The sequence below is a fragment of the Trachemys scripta genome, chromosome 2, assembly GCF_013100865.1.
Source record: "Trachemys scripta elegans isolate TJP31775 chromosome 2, CAS_Tse_1.0, whole genome shotgun sequence".
Taxonomy (NCBI): domain Eukaryota; kingdom Metazoa; phylum Chordata; order Testudines; family Emydidae; genus Trachemys; species Trachemys scripta.
In genome coordinates, this window is record NC_048299.1 from 215,240,693 (window position 1) to 215,264,450 (window position 23,758).

The 23,758-nt window shown below is 41.2% G+C and overlaps 1 protein-coding gene across 1 annotated transcript in view; it reads right to left on the reverse strand.

Annotated features, from left to right (window-relative positions):
• Positions 1-11,191: 11,191 nt before the first annotated feature.
• OPRK1 (opioid receptor kappa 1) overlaps positions 11,192-23,758 on the reverse strand; it is a 45,021-nt gene continuing 32,454 nt past the window's right edge. The window contains exon 4 of the mRNA XM_034762922.1: positions 11,192-12,700. Within this exon, the coding sequence (XP_034618813.1) occupies positions 12,168-12,700 (533 nt within the window). The 3' untranslated portion in view covers positions 11,192-12,167. The remainder of the gene's footprint in view (positions 12,701-23,758) is intronic.

The window sequence follows — 23,758 nt, forward strand, 5'->3', positions numbered from 1 at the left end:
AGTTATCAACAGTTGTAATTGTGAAATCTCTGCTTTATTGTTTTGCCGTTATGGTCCCTACATCTCTATTGTTTATTTGTATGGTCTCTGTCTGATTCTTAATTGTTTCTGTCTGTCGCATAACAAATTTTGCTAGGTGTAAATCAGCTAAGATGGTGGGGTCTGATTACAAAACAGTTCTTTAACCAATGGGCTAGGATTGTGAAAAATGCTGTTTTTTAGTACTGTAGTTTAAAATGATTAGTTAAGATATAGCTAAGAAGGACACAAGTTAAACTATATAAACTGGGTCCAAAATGAAGTTCTTTGGAACCTAACTCCAGGACACAGTCCAAGGTCAGAGATGCGAGACCTCAACACCCTGCCAATCATACTGTGCAGAAGCCAGAGTTCCCAGATGATCTAATCTTGACTGGCCACCAAAAAAAATTCATCTGCCTTATTGGGAATAGTGTGCTTAGCATGTGTATTCTGTTTTGGTAACTGTTAATAAATAGAGGTTAAGGATATTACTGTGTAAGGCTCTTTCACTGGTAAAAGGCCCCAGAAACCCGCATAAGGTTACGCCCTGAGCCCCTAGGAACTGGGTAAGGGAGAGGGTGCCTAGATGAACTGGGTTATGCCGTGAGCCCATGGAAAAGTAAAGGTATGTGCCGGTAACACTATGCTTACCCTTACAGCAACACATCCCATAGGTGAAGCTTCTGCTTTGTCAGTTAGGTGTTGACTTATGCCCTGAAGCATGAAGATTTCCATTGCCTTTACTTATTATCCAACCTAAATGAGTAATCCTTTTCTGAATCCTGCTTGTGGTGTTCAGCGGTCACTCGGTGCTTAACATGCTTTCACATCAAGCCAGGCCTATGCTAACATTTTATTTTCTTTATTGACTGCCACTGTACATGAAGCAGAGGTTTACAATGAACTGCCCATACCAATGGCTCTGTCTTGTTCCTATGTGGCAGGGGTAGTAAAAAAAACCGAAATTTCCATCCAATAGGAAATCTTGAGATTTTAAAATTTGGTTTTGCTCCAAATTGGGACGAAGTCTCAGTTTTTCATGAAAAAAATTCAAAATATTTTGTTTTGACCTTATCAAAATTTGTTTCAATTTTATCATATGCACTCAATGTAAATGTTTCAAATATTATAACGTAAGTCAAAATGAACCATTTCAACCTTAGCAAAATGAAATCTTGTGATAATTCCCCTTAAAAATTTCAACAAAAATAAATACATTCTCACAAAGTATTTCCATTTTTGTTGACTTTTCAGCCAGCTACTGATGTGTTATAGTTAATTTAGAATCCAGTAAAGTGTATGAAAATATTCGTCCCAATATGCATTGCATTAATTTTTCAACACTGGGTGGAATACTAGTCCCTTTGAAGTCGATGGGAGTATTGAATTGACTTTAATGGGACCAATATTTCACTCTTTGTATTCTGCCATTGTGTTGGTCAATGGCCTAGCTTGGTTAGGTCCCTCTGGACCAATTATTCTTCCTCTTTGTTTTCTTCGTCAGTTTCTGATGTATAACAGAACCCTAGAAGTTCAGAAATGTTATATCTTTGTAGATAGTTGGAGCAGAAAAAAGGCTATTGGAAATAAAAGTCATTTTATTTAGCTTAAACCTTTTGTTTTTGTGCATAATCAATAATTGGACTGAACCAGAGAACAAAACTAAAACTTAACTTTAGGATCAGTGCTTTTAAGTTACCATTGCAAGATATTAGATCTTCTTTCATTACAGAGCCATATGTCTAACTTGAAAGAGGTCTTATAGTTGCATGCTACAAACAGTAAATAGTCACAAAAGAGCCATAGCCCACACATCTCCTTTGTAACTAAATGTTTTTGTTTAATCTTTCATAAAAACAGCAAAGAAAGAAAACAGAGGAACAGCTAACTTTGGTTTTTATTGGAAGAACAAATTCTTTATCCATTCTGAGAGATAAATTAGCTTTGTTCAGCTGTATTTTCCCTTATTGTTAATGTAGTTAATAATGGTGAACAAATGTGACTAGCATTCTTACTAGGTGATCACAATTGTTTTGCAGGAAGCCAAACAGCAAATGATCAGAAGGTGTCCCTATGCTCCTCATGTCAACGGCAAGGAGAAAAAGGGAGTTTAAACATTTTTAATTGACATTTGGAAAAAACTTTAATCCAGTTTTTAAACTAAATGTATGTTATATTGGCATGGTCTGCCCTTGCTGGTACTCAGTTTCGCTCTAGCCTCAGTCTATGTCTGACTAAAGGCTGGGAGGTCTTAGGTTGCAATTCTGACACCAAGTCTTTCTAACATTGGGTCAAGATACTTAGGGCTAGACCCACAAAGGGGATCTAGGCTCAGCATTGCAATGCTTAACCCTGGTTACCCTGCCACCCAGTGGAATCCTAAGCCCCTGGTTAGGTGCCCAGGATCCCTATACAATGTATGGGGAGAGTTAGGCACCTAAGAATAGAATTCACAGAAGCTGAATGGGGAGCCATCTGAGCTAGCCAATAAGAAATGCTAAAGAGAGGGATACGGCCTTAGGTATGAAAAAAAGCCTATCCTGTGGTATTGCACTGACATCCACATGAGTCTTTAGCAAGGTTGGAACCACAGGACTGGAGCACCCATGATGAAAAAATGATAGGTGCTGAGGGGGAGTGTGGGTGGGGCTTGGCGTGGGAGTGTGGGTGTAGGGAGTCCAGATGCAGGGACATGAGGCTTGGCAAGGGGGGTCTGGGTGTGTGTCAGAGGGGTCAGGATGCATGGGAGTTGGGCAGATGGAGGGCACCTCTCCATACATTGACCCCTCCCCCCATGGCTGGGGAGCAATGGGGGCAGGAAGTGGGAGGGGGTATGGACCTTCCTGCACTTGTGGGAAGTTCCTGGAGATGAGTCTGACCGAGCTTCAGCCCTAGGAGTGGCCTGTGGAGGGGAAGAGGCAGTCCTGTCTCCCAGTCCCTCAGCCCAGCCAGAAGCAGCTGGATCCCGGCACACAGTAGGAGCCACCAGCCAAGGACATCCCCAGCCCTGGGCACACCACGATAGCGAGTGAGAGGAACAGAGAAAGCCCAGCCCCACCCCCCAAGGCAATAATTTACATCTCCCCTGGCTACTCGAACCAGACACACACACACACCCCTGATTGCTGCCCAGAAGGGGCATGTGAATCCATTTTTTTCTTCAGGGAAAGAGTACAATCTGTGGGGGACATTAATTCTGTGCTTGCGCATTGGCGCAGAATTCCCCTAGAAGTAATAGTTCCAGCCCCCTGTATTAGAAAAGAGGCTGGGTGGAATTAATAGCAAAATGTTTCCACCAAGCAATCTCTCCATTTCAGCAGTGACCCATTTACACCTATAATAACTTTAAATAGCTTTAAGTGTTCTAATGGATAGGGAGTTGCATGTCCTGTTTTCTTAATGCCAGCCATTTTTGGATGTCATCTCTCCTTGAGCAAGCAATATGATCAGGATGCTGGACAACTCTTTAACAGTTGCAAAGTCAACATCAGGAGCCAGACTTTTACCAGGTTTAAATCAATATAGCTCCAGTTACCTTTTTTAAAGTTTTGTTTCGTGAAACTCTAAGACTCTTCTTTGAAAATCATAGCCATCCCTATCTCTTCCTGAAGCTAGGCAAAGAAAAACATTGGGGCCCAGAGCTTCAAAGATATTTAGGCACCTAAGTCCCATTGATTTGAGGAACTGGGTCAGGTTGTCTGAGTCTCATCTCCCAAGTTTGGAATGAAGTGCCATATAACTTAGAAAATCTCCTTCCAAAATGCTAAGGCACAAATGGGAATTAGGCACCCAAGGCCCACTGATTTTCAATGGGAATTGGGCAGCTAAGTCCCCTCTGTGCTTTTTCAAATCTCTTCCCTGTTCCTTGGGATTTGAAATTTTACTTGAGAATTTTGATTGGCTAATTTTGAGAGGAGATCTCTCACTACCCTGCTTTGAAAATTGGTTGGGCAACATGTAAAAATGATTATATTAGCAGTCTGGACAAAACGCTGCATCTATCCTGAGACATATGTTTACTGAATGGTGGTACTATGTCTGAGAAAGGTAACTATAATGCTTTTGGACTTTTTTCTGACAGTTTAAACTATCTGACATTTTTAGGTCCGCCAAAGTGGGTTACATAGCTCCTAAGAAGTGGTTTTCCCCCTGGGATTTTCATTGATTTCTGGTATTGGGTAGGCCAGAAATGCTGCTAAAGTTGCCTCTTCTCTTACTATTTTGGAATTTAATCAGATAGTATCATAAGAATGGCTATACTGGGTCAGACAAAAGGTCCATCTAGCCCAGTATCCCATCTTCCAAGAGTGACCAATGCCAGGTGCCCCAGAGGGAATGAACAGAACAGGTAATCATCAAGTGATCCATGCCCTATCGCCCATTCACAGCTTCTGGCAAACAGAGGCTAGGGACACCATCCCTGCCCATCCTGTAATGGGGTAATTTAGAAAAATATTAAAGGACCCCTGCTAAAGAAGACACAGGCACAGATTATCCCCGAGTCAGGATCTGTCACCTGCTGGTTTTACTGTGAAAGACTAATAAGGAACAAATTAAACAAGCTAGAAAGTGGTTTATTAAATATGGGGTAAGTAGATACATAAAGATATGACTCGGTGGTTTGTGAGGGCATGAAGCCCAGACCCTTTTTCCCCTAAGGTATAATATATAGAGACGTTTGTACTTTACAGATCAAAATCATCCAGAAAGGGTTTCCTCTGGTTTTCTGCCTTGATTCTGGGAGGTTAAATCTGGACCTGCCACTGTGTTCAGCAGCGGCGGCTCCAGGCACCAGTGCTCCAAGCGCGTGCCTGGGGCGGCAAGCTGCGGGAGGCACCCTGCTGGCCCCTGTGAGGACGGCAGTCAGGCAGCCTTCGGCGGCTTGCCTGTGGGAGGTCCGCTGGTCCTGCGGATTCAGCGGCAATTCAGCAGTGGGTACGCTGAAGCCGCGGGACTGGCGGAGCTCCCACAGGCATGCCGCCGAAGGCAGCCTGCTTGCCGTGCTTGGGGCGGCAAAAAAGCTAGAGCTGCCCCTGGTGTTCAGGGACGTCAGGAAGCACAGGAGGAACTCAGACCAACAGCAGCCGGATCAGGACTGAGATCACGATCAGGAGGTAGGTAGTAGAGACATTGCCTCTCCGAGCTGTCTCCTTCTCTCTGCACGTGCATTGAACATTAACTGCACTGACTTGCACGCGAGCTGTCCCATCCTCCAGAGTCTGCGCACACAGGGTTACTATACCCCTTTCACATTGGGGCAGCTTGTTAAAGAAAGGGTTTCCAAACACCCATCATAAATAAACCAAATAACTTTACAATCCTGGCTAATAGCCATTGATGAACCTATCCTCCATGAATTTATCTAGCTCGTTTTTGAACCCTAACTACCAAACTAATCACCTCAAACTAGTATGATCACTACTTGAAAGTGTGCTCAATGTTGTTATTCACTGATGCTGACAGAACAGGTTGGATTGTTTATTAGGAATAATGTATAGTTACTCTTTAAAATTTTATTTGAGCAGATGACCAAATAGCATAATGCCTGAAACTTGTTTCTTCTTACATTTTATTTATTTAGGGTGTCAGAAGTAATGCACAAAAATAGCCTTTTTAATCTGTGATGGGAAACTTTCCCTCACTTACTCAAAGGCACTTGCATAAGTGAATCTTCTGGTGCTGTGTGTTAGTAGAGACTGGTTGTAATCTAATAATGTTTTCTTTCTGTCTCTGAGTTACAGCTGGCTGGAAATTAGCTAAATAATTTCTCTCTTGCTCTCTCTCTGCCTTCATTAGCTTAATAAGAAAAAATAACTGTGGCTGAAAAATCAAAGAGAAAAAATCTTCTGGCACAATTTATTCATAGATAATAAGAAACGGTGACCCATCTAACTATTATTACTGAAGGCAACATGACCTTGTTTCTAGTTTGGGAATGGAATTAGGAGAGGACTAAATCTAGGTATCGAGATGTTTCCAGTAGTGTTGGTCACTGTGTACAATCTATGTAAGATACATGGCAGTAAGTAAAACGAAGCAACATATCAATGGTACTGTGACATACCTGGATTTTAATTCTTTTTGTTAATGATCATTTCTTGGGGAATTCAAAACATCATGAGAAAAGGGGTTTATCTTTAGCCAAAAAGAAGGCTGAGCTGAGTAAAGGTATGGGAATCAAAGGAAGCATCAGCTACATCTTTAAGGATTCTTTGCTTGTGTCTATTCTTCGCAGAGTGCACAAAAATGACTACAGCTTATAACAATAAGTGTTAGCTAGTGCTTATAATGCTTTCAGTCCATGACTGTTCAATTACTGTTAGTCATTTCAATCAATCCTGTGGGTGAGATCATTTTAAACCAAAGCATTGGGTTAGCCAAAGAAAAAATCACAGAGTTTAAGGCCAAAAGTGACCACCAGATCATCTAGCGACATTTGAGCTCCTGTAGAGCACAGGCCACCAACATCACCCAGCCACCTACACCTTAACCCAAGAACTGGCATTAGACCAAGATATTACGATCCTCAGGAGATTAAACTATTGTGTGCCACAGGCAGAGAATAGGAGGGAGTGAGGTGCACCAATGCCCAAGGGAATTTGATTAAGTGAGATATACCCAGATGATCCTAGCCAGCAACCCTGGCTCCAAACTGCAGAAAAGGCAACCTCTCCCCACCCCAGTCACTGGGAGAGCTAACCATGGTATCAGAGAAGGGATGGACCTAGAAGATATAAATATGGAATACCATGCAGTCAGACCTATCTCTCCAGTTGCTATCACCCATTATGACACAGAGGTCTAGATGAGATTTCAAATAAGAGACTAAGTCTATGTCTACCCTAGAGAGCTTACAGCAGCACCGCTGTACCAATGCAGCTGCCGCTGTAAGATCTCTCGTGTAGCCGCTCTATGCCGACGGGAGAGAGCTCTCCCATTGACATAATTAAATCAACCCCAACAAGTGGTGGTAGCTATGTCAGTGGGAGAAGCTCCCTTCTGCCAACATAGCACTGTCCACACCAGCGCTTATGTTGGTGTAACTTATGTTGCGCAGGAGTGTGGTTTTTTCACACCCCTAGCAACATAAGTTATACCAACCTAAGTGGTAGCGTAGACATAGCCTAAGTGTACAAGTTTCAATACAATTCAGTAATAATCCCTTGGAATTGTGTTTTCTGGAAGCATTACCAAAGCCTTGCAACTCGTGCAATGTGTTTTCTGCATAATCCACTTTTTTCATGTTTCCTCTAAGAAATGTTTTAGCCTTGCAAATAGGATGAAGTAAATGTTGTAAGGTCACATCTTCAGCTGTTGCAAATTAGCATAGGTGACTTTCTCACCCCCTGCTTCTTTAACCAGACTGATTCATCCATTAATCTTCCAAGGAAAAAAACAACCTTAAGAACATTTGTATGATTCTTCAGCAAGTATAACATTTGTATATCATACAAAAATTACTACGCGCTGATATCTTTCCCCACTAAGGCAGTTCAGGTGATTTAAATAAATAACCAAGTCAAAACACAAATTTGATTATTAGAGTTCTATTTTACAACTTAAGAGCTACATTGATTTTTCATTACAAGGCAGGGCAATGCACATAATGCAGAGAATAACACCTCTATTTAAACACATGTACATATATACAATACACTAGCAAAATGTGAACACAAATACACTTTCTTTTTTTTTTAGAATGAGAAGAACTCATGGGGTCAAGTCCGTTCACTCATCTTTTTCAACATTTCCCCAGATGATACTATGAAGTTACTGAATAACCCTATGTTTATTTTAAATAACTGGAAGATGCTTTACCATTCACGTATGATTTTGAACAGGGTTTTTGGATTGCTTTCCAAACATTTCAATTGTCGTCTTTCACATACCATATTATTTAAATTAAAAAAACTATAGTTATACATTGTTAATGCCATATGAAGGACGAAACCCATTTCATATATATCCTATGGCTCTCTGATCCAAAATGTGGAACCTAATTGTGTATTCTGTGCACACTGCACAGAACCTCAAGTTAAGAATTCTTCATAGAGGAGGGCAGATATGCAGTAGAATGTAGATCCACATTGAGATTTTAGAGACTAGAATTTTGCCCTTATTACATTAGGCACATCTGATAGCTCAGGGTAAAATTCACTATCTCTTTGAATGTTAAATTATTTAGAAAGGAGTACAGCCACTTAGGCAAAGTTTAACTAAAGAATTATGAGCCAGGTTTTCAGAGTTGGGAATGTGCAGTCGTTGCTGGTTCCTGGCTTACGTCTGCAAATCACAGATGTGCACATACAAATCAAATCACAGAAGTGTAGGACTGGAAGGGACCTCAATAGGTCATCTACTCCAGTAGCCTGAACTCAAAGCAGGACTAAGTAATAAGTAGACCATTCCTAACAGATATTTGTCTAACCTGTACTTAAAAACCTCCAATGACGAAGATTCCACAACCTGTTCAGGCAATTTATTCCACTACTTAACTACCCTGACAATTAGGAAGATTTTCCTAATGTCCAACCTAAACCACTCTTGCTGAAATTTAAGCCCATTGCATCTTGTCCTATCGTGAAAGGTTAAAGAAAACAATTTTTCACCCATCTCTTTGTAACAGCCTTTAATGAAAACTGTTTATTTTTATTTGAAAACTGTTATCATGTTCCCCCCTCAGTCTTCTCTTCCCAAGACTAAACAAACCCAATTTTTCTTCTAGGTAAGGATAAAAGTTGGAAAAAACAGGGTGATATCATGACAGGGGCCTATAGACCACCTAACCAAGAAGAGGTGGATGAGGTTTTTTTAAACAACTAACAATCATCCAAAGCACAGGACTTGGTGGTGATGGGGGACTTCAACTACCCAGACATCTGTTAAGAAAATAATACAGCAAGGTACAGATTATCCAAAAAAGTCCTTGGCATGCATTGGAGACAAATTTTATTACAGAAGGTGGAGAAAGCAACCAGGGCAGAGGTTGTTCTAGATTTGATTTTTGACAAATAGGGAGGAACTGGTTGTGAATTAAAAAGTGGAAGGCAGCTTGGGTGAAAGTGATCATGAAATGATAGAGTTCATGATTCTAAGGAATGGTAGGAGGGAATACAGCAGAATAAAAATAATGGATTTCAAGAAGGAAGACTTTAGCAAACTCAGGGAGTTGGTAGGTAAGATCCCATGGGAAGAAAATCTAAGGGGAGAAACAGTTTGAGAGAGTTGGCAGGTTTTTGAAAAAGACATTGTTAAGGGCACAAGAGTAAACTATCTCACTGCATAGGAAAGATAAGAAGTATGTCAAGAGACCACCCTGGCTTATTCAGGAAATCTTCAATTATTTGAAACTCAGAAAGGCGTCCTACAGAAACTATGTCAAATTAGGAAAGATGAATATAAATAACTCAAGCATGTAGGAACAAAATTTAAAAAGGCCAAGGTATATCTTGACTTTAGTAAGGCTTTTGATACTGTCTTGTGTGACCTTCTCATAAACAAACTAGGAAAATATAGCCTAAATGGAGCTACTATACGGTGCCTGAATAACTGGTTGGAAAATCGTTCCCAGAAAGTAGTTATCAGTGGCTCACAGTCAAGCTGGAAGGACAGATCAAGTGGTGTCCCACAGGAATCAGTTCTGGATCCGGTTCTGTTCAATATTGTCATTGGTGATTTAGATAGTGGCATAGAGAGTACACTTATAATGTTTGCAGATGACACCAAGCCAGGAGGGATTGCAAGTGCTTTGGAGGATAAGATTAAAATTCAAAATGATCTGAATAAACTGGAGAAATGGTCTGAAGTAAATAGGATGAAATTCAATAAGGACAAATGCAAAGCACTCCACTTAGGAAGGCACAATCAAATTGCACACATACAAAATGGGAAATGACTGCCTAGGAAAGAGTACTGCGGAAACGAATCTGGAGGTCAGAGTGGATCACAAGCTAAATATGAGTCAACAGTGTAATATTGTTGCAAAAAAAGCAAATATCATTCTGGGATGTATTAGCAGGAGTTTTGTAAGCAAGACATGAGAAGTAATTCTTCCACTCTACTCCATGCTGATAAGGCCTCAGCTGGAGCATTGGGTCCAGTTCTGGATGCCACATTTCAGGGGACAAATTGGAGAAAGTCCAGAGGAGAGCAACAAAAATGATTAAATTTTGGCCATATAGGCACAATCAGAAAGTGCTAGATTTAACCAGATACTGTGGCCAATATTTTCAAGAATAGGTCCCTAAAGTTAGGATTCTAAATGCTTAAGTGCCTAAGTAAGTGGCATGAATTTAAAAAGTGCTTGGCACCTAGCAGTCTGTGGACTCTGCACTCACTTAGGTACCTAAATATGAACGTAGGAGCCTACATTTAGGCACCCGTTATTGAAAATATTGGCATGTGTATCTTTATTTACAATCATACATGTCTGCTTGGAGTTAAGAGGCAGCTTTAGGCACCAACAAAACAGTCTCCAGTTGAATTGCACTGTAAACTATGATGGTGACCTCAGGTCTTTACCATGAGTGATGAAAATGATGAAACAGTTGGTGTTCGCTTGGTGTCTAATTCTGCTCCCAATGAACACAACAGCAACACTCCTATTAACTTCAATGGGAGTAAGATTAAGATCCTAGATGGTATAGTTGTTCTAGTAGTTAAAAGCACATGGGTGGGAGACGATGTTCCGTAGTTTAGTCTCAGTTCTACCATAAACTTACCTTATAACCTTGGGCAAGTCACTTAAGTTCTCTTTGCCTTGGCTTCTATGCGTTTATTGAAAAATGGAGGTAGTATTACTTACTCAATGTATAAGACTCTTTTGAGGCTAAATGTATCAATGTGACTAAATGTGTAATGAGAGCTTTCTCTAGCCAGTGCCATAGTGTGTACTTATAAATACAATTAACTCTCATTGATTTTTGTGTCAATTTATTACATTTTCAGTAACCAGTCATCGTATACAGTCTTTGCTTTTTAAAATTTGCTTAAATGGTGTATAGATCAAAGCCAGCTAACATATGGGAGAGGGATAGCTCAGTGGTTTGAGCATTGGCCTGCTAAACCCAGGGTTGTGAGCTCAGACCTTGAGGGGGCCACTTAGGGATCTGGGGCAAAATCAGTACTTGGTCCTGCTAGTGAAGGCAGGAGGCTGGACTCGATGACCTTTCAAAGTCCCTTCCAGTTCTAGGAGATAAGATATCGCCATTAATTTTTTTTTTTATATAATAATTTTAGCCATGCCTATTTGCTCTTTTACTGTTGGGTCTTGTGTTATATTGTTTTTTTAACGATTTAATGACCAGTCAAGAATTCTTTGCATTTTTCTAGCATTTTGCTGAAAAACAAGTTGTTGAAAGGCATACTGGAATATCCACAATCAATAAATATACATCTTTTGGAGAATCACATATAAAAACAGTACGCATCGTATGTGACTTAACATGTGCTAAAATATATTAAGGATTATCTTTAAATCTTGATTTTTTTTTAAACATTGAAAATTTTCACAATACACAGACACAATAAAATCATTTTGGTCAGAAGGCAGATCATGCTTAAACTGGATCTCCACAATACAGACGAACGTATGTTATTTCACACAAAGTAGTTAATGAGAATTTTGATTACATAGCTCTGCCGTGTTTTGTAGTCTCAGAACTGATACTATTCATTGTAAGGCAGCAAAATAAGTTAAGATGCCTTCTTTTTGTTTCTGAAGCAAAGATTTTTAGGTCAAAACAGAGTTTCTGCCATAACCTGATTTAGTGTTATCACCAAATGTTGCTTGGTATAGACTAGATGGTGGCAGATATACGCTATAAGAAGAACAGTTCAATTTTTTCTTGTCCAGAGTCACCTGATACAATATGAAGCACTTCCTACCTTGCTGAAAGTGGGTATTTTACCACTTGCTCAGCTCCACTGTAAATATGGTTCCAAAATCTGGCAGTCAGTCTTCTTTTTCCTTTGAGCTTATTTTGGGGAATTCCCTGTCCTAAGCAAATAACGTATTTTAGTTCAAACTATGAGAATTCCTAAATATTATCAAAAATGTCTCAAACCACAGTGGTTATTTGAGTTAGTCCAAGATCATTTGATTCTCCTCTTCCTTGAGGACAGTAAGATGACATCTCCACGACTAGTCATACTGGTTTGTTTGTCCCATCCACTTCCCTCAGGTAAGCAGGGTCTTGGACTGTGTTTCTGACTCTGCTGGTGCTCTGCCTGTCCATCCTCATCTTAAAGGGAAAGCAGAAGTCCTTGAAACAGCGCTTGAAGTTTTCATCCAAAAAAGCATACAAGATAGGATTTAGACTGCTGTTGGTGTAACCCAAAGCAATACAGAAATAATAGCTGGAGATTGCTGCAGTGCTATGGGGCACATCCCCTAGTGCCTCAACCAGCACAAAAATGTGAATGGGAGTCCAACAGATAATGAAAACTGCCACAACGACAAGCACCAATCTGGTGATCCGACGAAGGTTTCGGTCTTTTTCTCGAGACCCTGAGAGAAGTCGTACGCTCTTCAAGCGCAGGATCATCAGGGTATAGCAAACAATGATAATGAGAACTGGAATAACAAATGCAAAGACAAAGACGCAGATTTTCATGAAGATGTCCCACCACAGATAATCAGTGTCTGGAAACTGCAAAGAACATTCAGTACTAGCAGTATCTATAAATGGAAGAGGCAAGAAGAAGAAGAAAATTGCTTTATTATTAGACATTCCAACCTATATCTGTATTACAGTATAAGCTTGCAAAAGTGATTACCATGTAATGTGATACAAATAAATGGAGTTATCATTAAATCACTCCAATAATTGCTTTCAGTTGTCATTGAAACTAGTTTTCCACTGCTGTCTTTCAGGACTACTTGGAGAATATTTTAAAATGTATTACATTACATACAAACTTTTGTGCACAAGAGTGGCACAAAACCTACAAAGGCACAAAAATACAATCTATAGAGATGCACTGAACAGTTGTTAGGCTCTGGATCTCAATTTGATTTGAGGCCAGGTTCCATGCAGTGGCAGAGCCAGGTTTTGCAACTGAGGGAGGGGCAATGGGTTGTTGGTGAACTGGAGGCCTCACACTCGCTGGGAAGCAATGGTCCTGTCCCACAGGACTAGGTCTGGCTCTTCACTCCGGCCATTGGAGCCTGGTGCCTGGGGCCGCAGCACCATTCAGGTTTGGCCCGGCCACCTGTCATCATGAAAGAAGGGCAGCCAGGCCAAATTTTAATAAATGGCGTTGTGACTTGGAGCACGGGGTCACAGCCCCATTCAGGTTTGGCCCGGCCACCTCTTCATCATGATGGAGATTTGCGTGGGCCAAATTTAAGTGAGTGGCATTGCGACATTGCACATGGGTGTCACAGTACCTGGAGTGAGGAGCTGGGCCCAGCTCTACAGGACAGGAACCGCCTCTGCCAGGTGAGAGTGGGATGGACTCAAAGCTGACACACATACATCCAAAGGCTAGCAGGGGCGGTGGAGTCACACACACAGACACACACACACCCCTCCTTATTAGCTCCACCACCGGTTCAACTGAGTTGAAATCTTGTAGCTGCTTTTATGCTATTTCCACCAAAAAAGGCTAGATTTCTGCCTTCCTGAATGGTGGAAATCTCATGAGGTTAGCTGATCTCGTGAGATTTCTGCCATCATGAGACAATCTTGCAATGAGACAATTAGTTTGCAGAAATGTTTTCCCACATGCTTTCTTCAGTGCAAACGCTATGCAGTCTAAGTGCTGCATTCCCTTGGAAATAATATCTTTTTTTAAATGAATCATAGGTAAAGCAAACTGGTATACACAGAGTCTAACTGAGTTGCTCCTTTTGCAGAACACTTCATTGAGAATTCTGTCTGAATAGGGACTGCAGGATTTGACCCCATTGACATCAGTTCACTTCTGTTCTTGCTATAATTTTATGAATGGGGGTCATATGCTGACATTTTATTTTATGTTCTAGTCTTACTTCATCATACAGGAGACTTGTAGTCAGTGTGATATTCTTAAGTTCACTTGCTTATGTCAGTGTAGTATTCCATCATATAAACCAAGACACAAGATAAATGGGAAAACAAGACAAAGGGTCAGATTCTCCACTGTTGTTTACTGGGCATTTTTCACTATGACTGGTAGTTTGGTTTTCATTCCTGTCTGTGGAACCCATGTGCCTACTAGGGAGATATCTCTTTACGAGATCTATTGAGGGGTGGATAGGAGTGAGCTGGGTCTGGGTCACTGTTGCTAGGCAGATGCACAATTAGCACTCCACATCCAGAAGTTTCTGGAGTTGGGTGTGGTAGTTTGGGGTATGCTCAATAGAATCCCTAGCTGCTGGAGTCAGACTCCATGAGGGAAAGCAATCAGGGCAGCTGCTATACAAAAGGCCATGTGTCCTGTGTGGGCTGGGAGAAGCTGAGCCCAGGAGAAGGAAGCGGGGTATTTTCCTAGGTCTGAATGATTTTGCAGCAGGTTAGTGATATTGTTAACCCTCCAGAAGAGAAGCATGGGCAATGTTAATTATAGAAAGGGAAAATCGGGAGGGAAAACTCATTTCTTTTATTTTAATTGAATATTTTGAATGTTGTTCAAATTTTGAATGTAGTTAAATTGTCTCAACTAATATGATTCACCAACTTTTCTTTTATTTAAATGTGATGATGGAGAAAAAGTCATTTTACTTTCTCATTTTTTGCATTTTTCTTGTGACAGTTTTTTTTTTTTTTAATCTATATACTTAACTGAGTGGTTGGTTAATCAGTTAGCTGACTGGCTAACTGTGATTTCAGCAGAGGAAGGGGAAGAGTCTGCATGGATTCCAGTTGAAGATTCTTACAAGCAAGTGGAAGGAAGATGTTGCTTTTGACTCAGCAGATTTATAGATTTGAGTTTCAAAGACTCTGATACTCAGGTGAACTCAACCTAAGCTTTTTGGGAACTCTGAGGCCTGGTCTACACTAACTCCCCAATTCGAACTAAGGTTCGCAACTTCAGCTATGTGAATAACGTAGCTGAAGTCGACGTACCTTAGTTCGAACTTACCACGGTCCAGACGCGGTAGGCAGGCTCCCCCGTCGACGCCGCGTACTCCTCGCACCAAGCAGGATTACCGGAGTCGACGGGGAGCACTTCTGGGTTCGATTTATCGCGTCCAGACAAGACGCGATAAATTGAACCCAGAAGTTCGATTGCCTGCCGCCGAACCAGCGTGTAAGTATAGACAAGCGCTTAGTTTCTTCTCACTGTGTTTCTGCGGGGACTGACCTGTTTAGATTTAATTTGTTTTCTTTATTTACATTTATGTATAATAGTGAAGATAATGTATATGGACTATAAAATAGCCATCTTATAAACATAAAATAGCCATCTTATAAACTCTGTATGTGTGTATATATATCTCCTCAATATATGTTCCACTCTATATGCATCCGAAGAAGTGGGCAGTAGCCCACGAAAGCTTATGCTCTAATAAATTTGTTAGTCTCTAAGGTGCCACAAGTACTCCTGTTCTTATAAACATTGTTATTATTATTTATTATGTTTCTTTAATCATAAGACTTTATACAGTTGGTACTTAATTAAGTTCATTCCTTTTGGTCTTTTGGGGACTTGAATGTGGGGAGGCTGACCCTGTGCAATCCTTACTGAAAATCCTTAGAGACTAATTCTAAGTCTCCAACTGCTTTTCTGGGGTAGTTGGGTTTTTTTAGGCATTGGAAAAGGGCAATGAAGTGAACTTTAGCCCACCCAAAGGTTACATATGTTCATATTCATTTTCCTCCACTAGAATCATTCTTCTTCTGCAAAGTGTTATGCATTGGCATTTACTGGATCAGGATTCAAAAGGAGCCAAGATTCAATGTATTATTTGTACAGCATTGTTTCTTAACAATCTACAACAGACTATTCACTAGGATTGGTCAGAGAAACTTTGATGGAACCATATTCTGTCAAAATATGCAGTTCTGTCAAAATCAAAACACTTAATGAAATTAGGTCAATTTTGTTGCAAATTCATTTACCAAAAAATTGAAGGGAAAAAACTTCTGAAAGTGTTGATACATCCTATTTTAACATTTTTGGATGAAACTTTTTGATTTTTCATTTTGAAATGACTTTTTTCAAAATTATGTAACTTGTATTGTGTTATATATGCTATAATATTTACAAGAATAGATGTATAAATATAAAATACTCAATTTAATGTTGTCAAATTTTGATTGATCTGAAACTAATTTTTTTCAGAATTTTTCTTCATGGAGAATTTTGAAATTTTCAGGATTTGTTCCAATTCTGAATAAAGCCAAATTTCAAAATCTTTTGTGAAACAGCTCTTCCTCCGTCCTCTCAGTTCTAGTATTCACCACATCTTTGATATTGTATTGCATGTTTTTGCAAGATAAATTACAGCAAATATTTGATTTAGATGTCAACTCAATTCTTTTTACACTCTCTTAATTAATAAATGTGACAGCTTTATGGAGTCTGGGAACAAGTGTCTATATTTTTTAGCTATCTCATTTTTGTGCAATGCAGTTAATGCATTTCTTAAGTAGCAGAAAGCACAATATAGACCTCCCTCACACTGTCTGTATTTGAAGAAAGAGGTGGTTCTCCAAAGAAACAAAAAAATGCAAAGGAGAATTTGATATTAGATTTAGCTTTCATTTTTGGGAAAAGTTTCTAGACCTTCTCCTTGTAGCAAAAGAGCAAAATGATGTTAAAATGATCATTACCCTTGAAAACATGTCCCTGCATTTCCTAATGATCTCAGATTATTCATAAAGTCCTCATGGTCATCCAGAGCTGTCATTGTGTAGGTCTTGAAAACCATAGCAAGTCCCTGGATTTGTTATTTTGAAGCAGTATCACAGTTAATACATTATTGTGGGGGGGAGGGAGCTGAGAAAGAAGGTGGAAGCAAAATATTTTTTTAAACTTGGAAACATGCTAAGACTGGCCCTGTTTAAAGGCTATAGCACAAAAGTTACATTCTCATGCAAAAGATTTAAAACTCATTCATGAGCTTTGTGTAGCATGTGATTTACATTTTGAGAGAAGTAAGAAATGTTGCTTCTATTTTACTTTCATACTTAAAATTCCCTGTTAACCCCAATGGCATTCAAAAACATTTCTTTTTTTCCTGGAACAAAACAAAATTTCAAAGTCATGAAACTCCCTCAAAAAAAAAAAAAAATCCAAAAAAGTTCCTGCACATTTGTAATTATTAACTTAACAAACCTATTAGAGCAACATTTGGAAGATATTCAATTTACACATTTCCTTTTTCATGTTTCTATGAGTTTTGTGCATGTGAATTTCAAAGCTGCTATTTTCAGATCTTTGAACTTCTAATAGGTTAAAGTCTTCTAGGTTGAAATTTAAAGAACTGGTAAAACCAATTACTTACCAAATTAGCTTTGAATATATAGACAGTAAGTAGTTCAGTAAGAACATGGACACTTATCAGTAATCCACATTCCTTTAATTTTAAATTAAAAATTACTTCAATTACTCAAAAAAGTGCAGAATATTGTACATTGTTGTGGATTTAGATCCAGTATCGTCTTTTAAATTTTTCAATTACATAATAAGAAACTGTTGGAATTGACTCAGATTCCACCCTAGCTAAATATATTTTAGTAAAATATTTACTATAACTTACCCAAGGTCCCCACAATGGCAGGGGAATGGTAAAGTAAAATAAACCCAGAAAATCCTGGCAAATGACCCACAGCCACACAGGTGAAAATCCCCCATGGTCACTGCCAGACTGACCTGGGGGAAAATTCCTTCCTGACCCCACATATGGCTAGCAGTTAGATGCTGAGCATGTGAGCAAGGACCAGCCAGCCAAGCAACTAAGGTTGCCAACTTGGTAATATTTAAAAGCCGGACACTCCAGCAGTAGCCCATGAAAGCTTATACTCAAATAAATTTGTTAATCTAAGGTGCCACAAGTACTCCTGTTCTTTTTGTGGATACAGACTAACACAGCTGCTACTCTGAAACCTTAGGAACATAAGACATAATCCAGAAGTAAGACCCAGGGCTATTGAGACCTACCCCCCACCATCACAAGAAACCCTGTTGCACAAACACACTCATAAATTTGTCCATCTCCCTCTCAAAACGAAGTTGTTTGCCCTCACAATTCCTAGTGGGAAGCTGTTCCAGAACCTCACCTCTGTGATGGTTAGAAACCTTTTTCTAATTTCCAGCCTGAATTTGTTCATGGCCAGTTTGCAGGACCAGGGCCTTGGAAGAAACTAGAATTCCACATTTTTTAAAAAGAGATTGGTCTGTCAGTAAAGGAGAAACTCTACTAAGGTCAGACATACCAAACTTATGCTGCAGGAAGAAAGTGTTAGCAAATACACTGTTGGGAATAATCCTGCATTAGGAGAACTAGATGGGCTAGACAATCTAAGAGAATAATTTTTAGAGATGGGCCAGGTTATTTGATGCTCAGACGTTAAATTGACCACACAGAGTCCTACCCAGAAATACTTTTCCCCACTGGAGAATTAGAGGTTAAACCTGAGCTTTGGTTGGAAGTGAAAAAAGTAGCATGGTCACTTCATCCTCAGGGCCATCCCTAGGGGGTTGCGGAGTCAGGACAGAAGTGACGAATCCGTCACTTCCGGGACCGACCCGTCACTTCTGGGACCGAACATGCCGACCAATCGCACCGGACCGTGGGGCCCCAAAGCACAGGGCCTGCAGCAGTCGCCCCGATTCACCATACCCAAGGGATGTCTCTGTTCATCCTACTCCCGATTTATTTGTTGAATTCAAATAAGCACCAGACAATATAGTTGGCTGTAATTACTCAAATGAGGCTGACGATTAGAAATGCAGGGGTTTTGCAGTCAGCACCGAAGTGTATTTGCAAATAGTGCTCAATCTCACTATGCACAATTATCAGTCTCCAGTTTCAGGAGGAAGAAGCTCACTCACATGATTCAGCAAGATACTTAGGTACATGACTAACCCTTAAGTACCTCTACCCCATTGTAGTGAATAGGATTACTGCTGTGCTTAAAAAGCTACGCACATTCCTAGGTACCTTGCTGACTTAAGTGTTTCACATCTTTAAAAATATTATATAAGCAAGCCAGACAACTATTCTTCCCAGCTGAGGATACCTGAAAGGGACTCTTTCCAGAGCCCGTTATTGCTTTATTGAGACTGTCGATGCTTTATTAGTCAAAAAAGTTCCTGCAAAGCAGTGGTTCTCAAACTAGTTACCATTGTGGGCCACATCCAATACTAGTTTGTTTGTGTTTGAGGGTTACTTGCTGTGTGCTGAGCTTGTGTTTGTCAGTCTGTTTGTTTGTTTTGGTTGTTTGAAGGACCGTGTGCTGTGGCTGGCAGTTGGAAGGTTTGAAAGCTAGAAGCCTCTGGTAAGTGGCTGAGCCTTCATCAGTGGGCGGGGCATTCATACAGGCCAGGGCTTTATAAAGCAGCGCACAAGCGACCAGGGAGCTTTGCGACCAGGGGCTGCTAACAGGGAGTTTCGCAAAGGAGTTTGGAAGGGGAGCAGGAAGGGGGCGAGGGTCTCTTGGTTCCCCTTAATACCTATAAAGCAACTACATTCATAACTTTTTGCTTAAACAACCCTTTCAGCTGACAGGGGGCTGCAGACAGGAGTTTGACAGAGGGAGGATTACGATGGTTAGGAAGACCCGCAACACCTGTGCCAGCACTGCTACTGTCTCCTCCACCTGTGCCTGTAGCCAGACAGAGTGCCTAAGCATGGATGCCTCTAACCAGATCCTGGTGTGGTTTTGCAAAGACTGTAACTTGCAATTTCCACTTACTGATATCCAGGCTGGGGGGACAATCCAATGTGAGAGGTGCCTGCTGGTGGAATCTCTCAGGCAGCAGGTGGGAGAGCTACAGGAGGAGGTGGCTAGGTTGAGGAGCATCCGTATCCACGAGCAATTCCTTGACAGTGTCCATGTGGAGACAGCTGAGGTAGCTGTCCCAGTACACAGGACTGCTGATACACCACTGGTGGAGGAGGAGATGGCTCAGGGTGGACACTGGCAGCTGGTTACTTCTGGCAGCAGGCAGTGCTCCACCCTTGCTCCGAACCCTCCTGCCGTGGTTATAGGTAACCGTTATGCTCTTCTTGATACAGGAAAGAAGGAATCACTCCCTACAGTAAAGGAGGAGAAGCCTCATACCCCTAAGGCTGGAAAGTCTGCTGCCACCACTGCGAATAGGAAATGTAGGGTAGTGGTGGTCGGAGACTCTCTGCTGAGGGGGACGGAGGCGCCCATCTGTTGCCCTGACATTTCATCTCGGGAGGTATGCTGCCTGCCGGGGGCCCGTATCCGAGACGTTACGGAGGCATTGTCGAGGATTATCCAGCCCTCTGACTACTACCCCATGCTACTCATCCATGTGGGCACAAATGATACTGCGCGGTGTGACACTGAGTGGATCAAGAGTGACTACAGGGCTCTGGGAGTACGGGTGAAGGAGTTTGGAGCGCAGGTGGTATTCTCTTCAATTCTTCCTGTCAAAGGTAGGGGCCCGGGCAGAGACAGATGCATCATGGAGGTGAATGCCTGGCTGCGAAGATGGTGTCGCCAGGAGGGCTTTGGCTTCCTAGACCACGGGATGCTATTCGAGGAAGGACTGCTAGGCAGAGATGGCGTTCACCTTTCGAGGAGAGGAAAGACCCTATTCGGACACAGACTGGCTAACTTAGTGAGGAGGGCTTTAAACTAGGTTCGACGGGGACAGGTGAGCAAAGCCACAGGTAAGTGGGGAACATGGAGACCGGGGAGATGAGTCGGAAACGAGAGGGAGTGTGGGCTATATTGGCAGAGAGAAAGGAGAGTCAGGACAAAACTGGAAGGAAAGATCAAACCAGTATCTTAGATGCCTATATACAAATGCGAGAAGTATGGGGAATAAGCAGGAAGAACTGGAAGTGCTAATAAATAAATACAACTATGACATTGTTGGCATCACTGAAACTTGGTGGGATAATACACATGATTGGAATGTTGGTGTGGATGGGTACAGCTTGCTCAGGAAAGATAGACAGGGGAAAAAGGGAGGAGGTGTTGCCTTATATATTAAAAATGTACACACTTGAACTGAGGTAGAGATGGACATAGGAGACGGAAGTGTTGAGAGTCTCTGGGTTAGGCTTAAAGGGGCAAAAAACAAGGGAGATGTCATGTTAGGAGTCTACTACAGGCCACCTAACCAGGTGGAAGAGGTGGATGAGGCTTTTTTCAAGCAACTAACAAAATCATCCAAAGCCCAAGATTTGGTGGTGATGGGGGACTTCAACTATCCGGATATATGTTGGGAAAATAACACAGCGGGGCACAGACTATCCAACAAATTCTTGGACTGCATTGGAGACAACTTTTTATTTCAGAAGGTTGAAAAAGCTACTTGGGGGGAAGCTGTTCTAGACTTGATTTTAACAAATAGGGAGGAACTCGTTGAGAATGTGAAAGTAGAAGGCAGCCTGGGTGAAAGTGATCATGAAATCATAGAGTTTGCAATTCTAAGGAAGGGTAGAAGGGAGAACAGCAAAATAGAGACAATGGATTTCAGGAAGGCAGATTTTGGGAAGCTCAGAGAGCTGATAGGTAAGGTCCCATGGGAATCAAGACTGAGGGGAAAAACAACTGAGCAGAGTTGGCAGTTTTTCAAAGGGACACTATTAAGGGCCCAAAAGCAAGCTATTCCGCTGGTTAGGAAAGATAGAAAATGTGGCAAAAGACCACCTTGGCTTAACCATGAGATCTTGCACGATCTAAAAAATAAAAAGGAGTCATATAAAAAATGGAAACTAGGACAGATTACAAAGGATGAATATAGGCAAACAACACAGGAATGCAGGGGCAAGATTAGAAAGGCAAAGGCACAAAATGAGCTCAAACTAGCTACGGGAATAAAAGGAAACAAGAAGACTTTTTATCAATACATTAGAAGCAAGAGGAAGACCAAAGACAGGGTAGGCCCACTGCTTAGTGAAGAGGGAGAAACAGTACCAGGAAACTTGGAAATGGCAGAGATGCTTAATGACTTCTTTGTTTCGGTCTTCACCGAAAAGTCTGAAGGAATGCCTAACATAGTGAATACTAATGGGAAGGGGGTAGGTTTAGCGGATAAAATAAAAAAAGAACAAGTTAAAAATCACTTAGAAAAGTTAGATGCCTGCAAGTCACCCGGGCCTGATGAAATGCATCCTAGAATACTCAAGGAGCTAATAGAGGAGGTATCTGAGCCTCTAGCTATTATCTTTGGAAAGTCATGGGAGACGGGAGAGATTCCAGAAGACTGGAAAAGGGCAAATATAGTGCCCATCTATAAAAAGGGAAATAAAAACAACCCAGGTAACTACAGACCAGTTAGTTTAACTTCTGTGCCAGGGAAGATAATGGAGCAAGTAATTAAGGAAATCATCTGCAAACACTTGGAAGGTGGTAAGGTGATAGGGAACAGCCAGCATGGATTTGTGAAGAACAAATCATGTCAAACCAATCTGATAGCTTTCTTTGATAGGATAACGAGCCTTGTGGATAAGGGTGAAGCGGTGGATGTGGTATACCTAGACTTTAGTAAGGCATTTGATACAGTCTCGCATGATATTCTTATCGATAAACTAGGCAAATACAAATTAGATGGGGCTACTATAAGGTGGGTGCATAACTGGCTGGATAACTGTACTCAGAGAGTTGTTATTAATGGATCCCAATCCTGCTGGAAAGGTGTAACGAGTGGGGTTCCGCAGGGGTCTGTTTTGGGACCGGCTCTGTTCAATATCTTCATCAACGACTTAGATATTGGCATAGAAAGTACGCTTATTAAGTTTGCGGATGATACCAAACTGGGAGGGATTGCAACTACTTTGGAGGACAGGGTCATAATTCAAAATGATCTGGACAAATTGGAGAAATGGTCTGAGTTAAACAGGATGAAGTTTAACAAAGACAAATGCAAAGTGCTCCACTTAGGAAGGAAAAATCAATTTCACACATACAGAATGGGAAAAGACTGTCTAGGAAGGAGTACAGCAGAAAGGGATCTAGGGGTTATAGTGGACCACAAGCTGAATATGAGTCAACAGTGTGATGCTGTTGCAAAAAAAGCAAACATGATTCTGGGATGCATTAACAGGTGTGTTGTGAGCAAGACACGAGAAGTCATTCTTCCGCTCTACTCTGCTCTGGTTAGGCCTCAGCTGGAGTATTGTGTCCAGTTCTGGGCGCCGCATTTTAAAAAAGATGTGGAGAAATTGGAAAGGGTCCAAAGAAGAGCAACAAGAATGATTAAAGGTCTTGAGAACATGACCTATGAAGGAAGGCTGAAAGAACTGGGTTTGTTTAGTTTGGAAAAGAGAAGACTGAGAGGGGACATGATAGCAGTTTTCAGGTATCTAAAAGGGTGTCATAAGGAGGAGGGAGAGAACTTGTTCACCTTAGCCTCTAAGGATAGAACCAGAAACAATGGGTTTAAACTGCAGCAAGGGAGGTCTAGGTTGGACATTAGGAAAAAGTTCCTAACTGTCAGGGTGGTTAAACACTGGAACAAATTGCCTAGGGAGGTTGTGGAATCTCTGTCTCTGGAGATATTTAAGAGTAGGTTAGATAAATGTCTATCAGGGATGGTCTAGACAGTATTTGGTCCTGCCATGCGGGCAGGGGACTGGACTCGATGACCTCTCGAGGTCCCT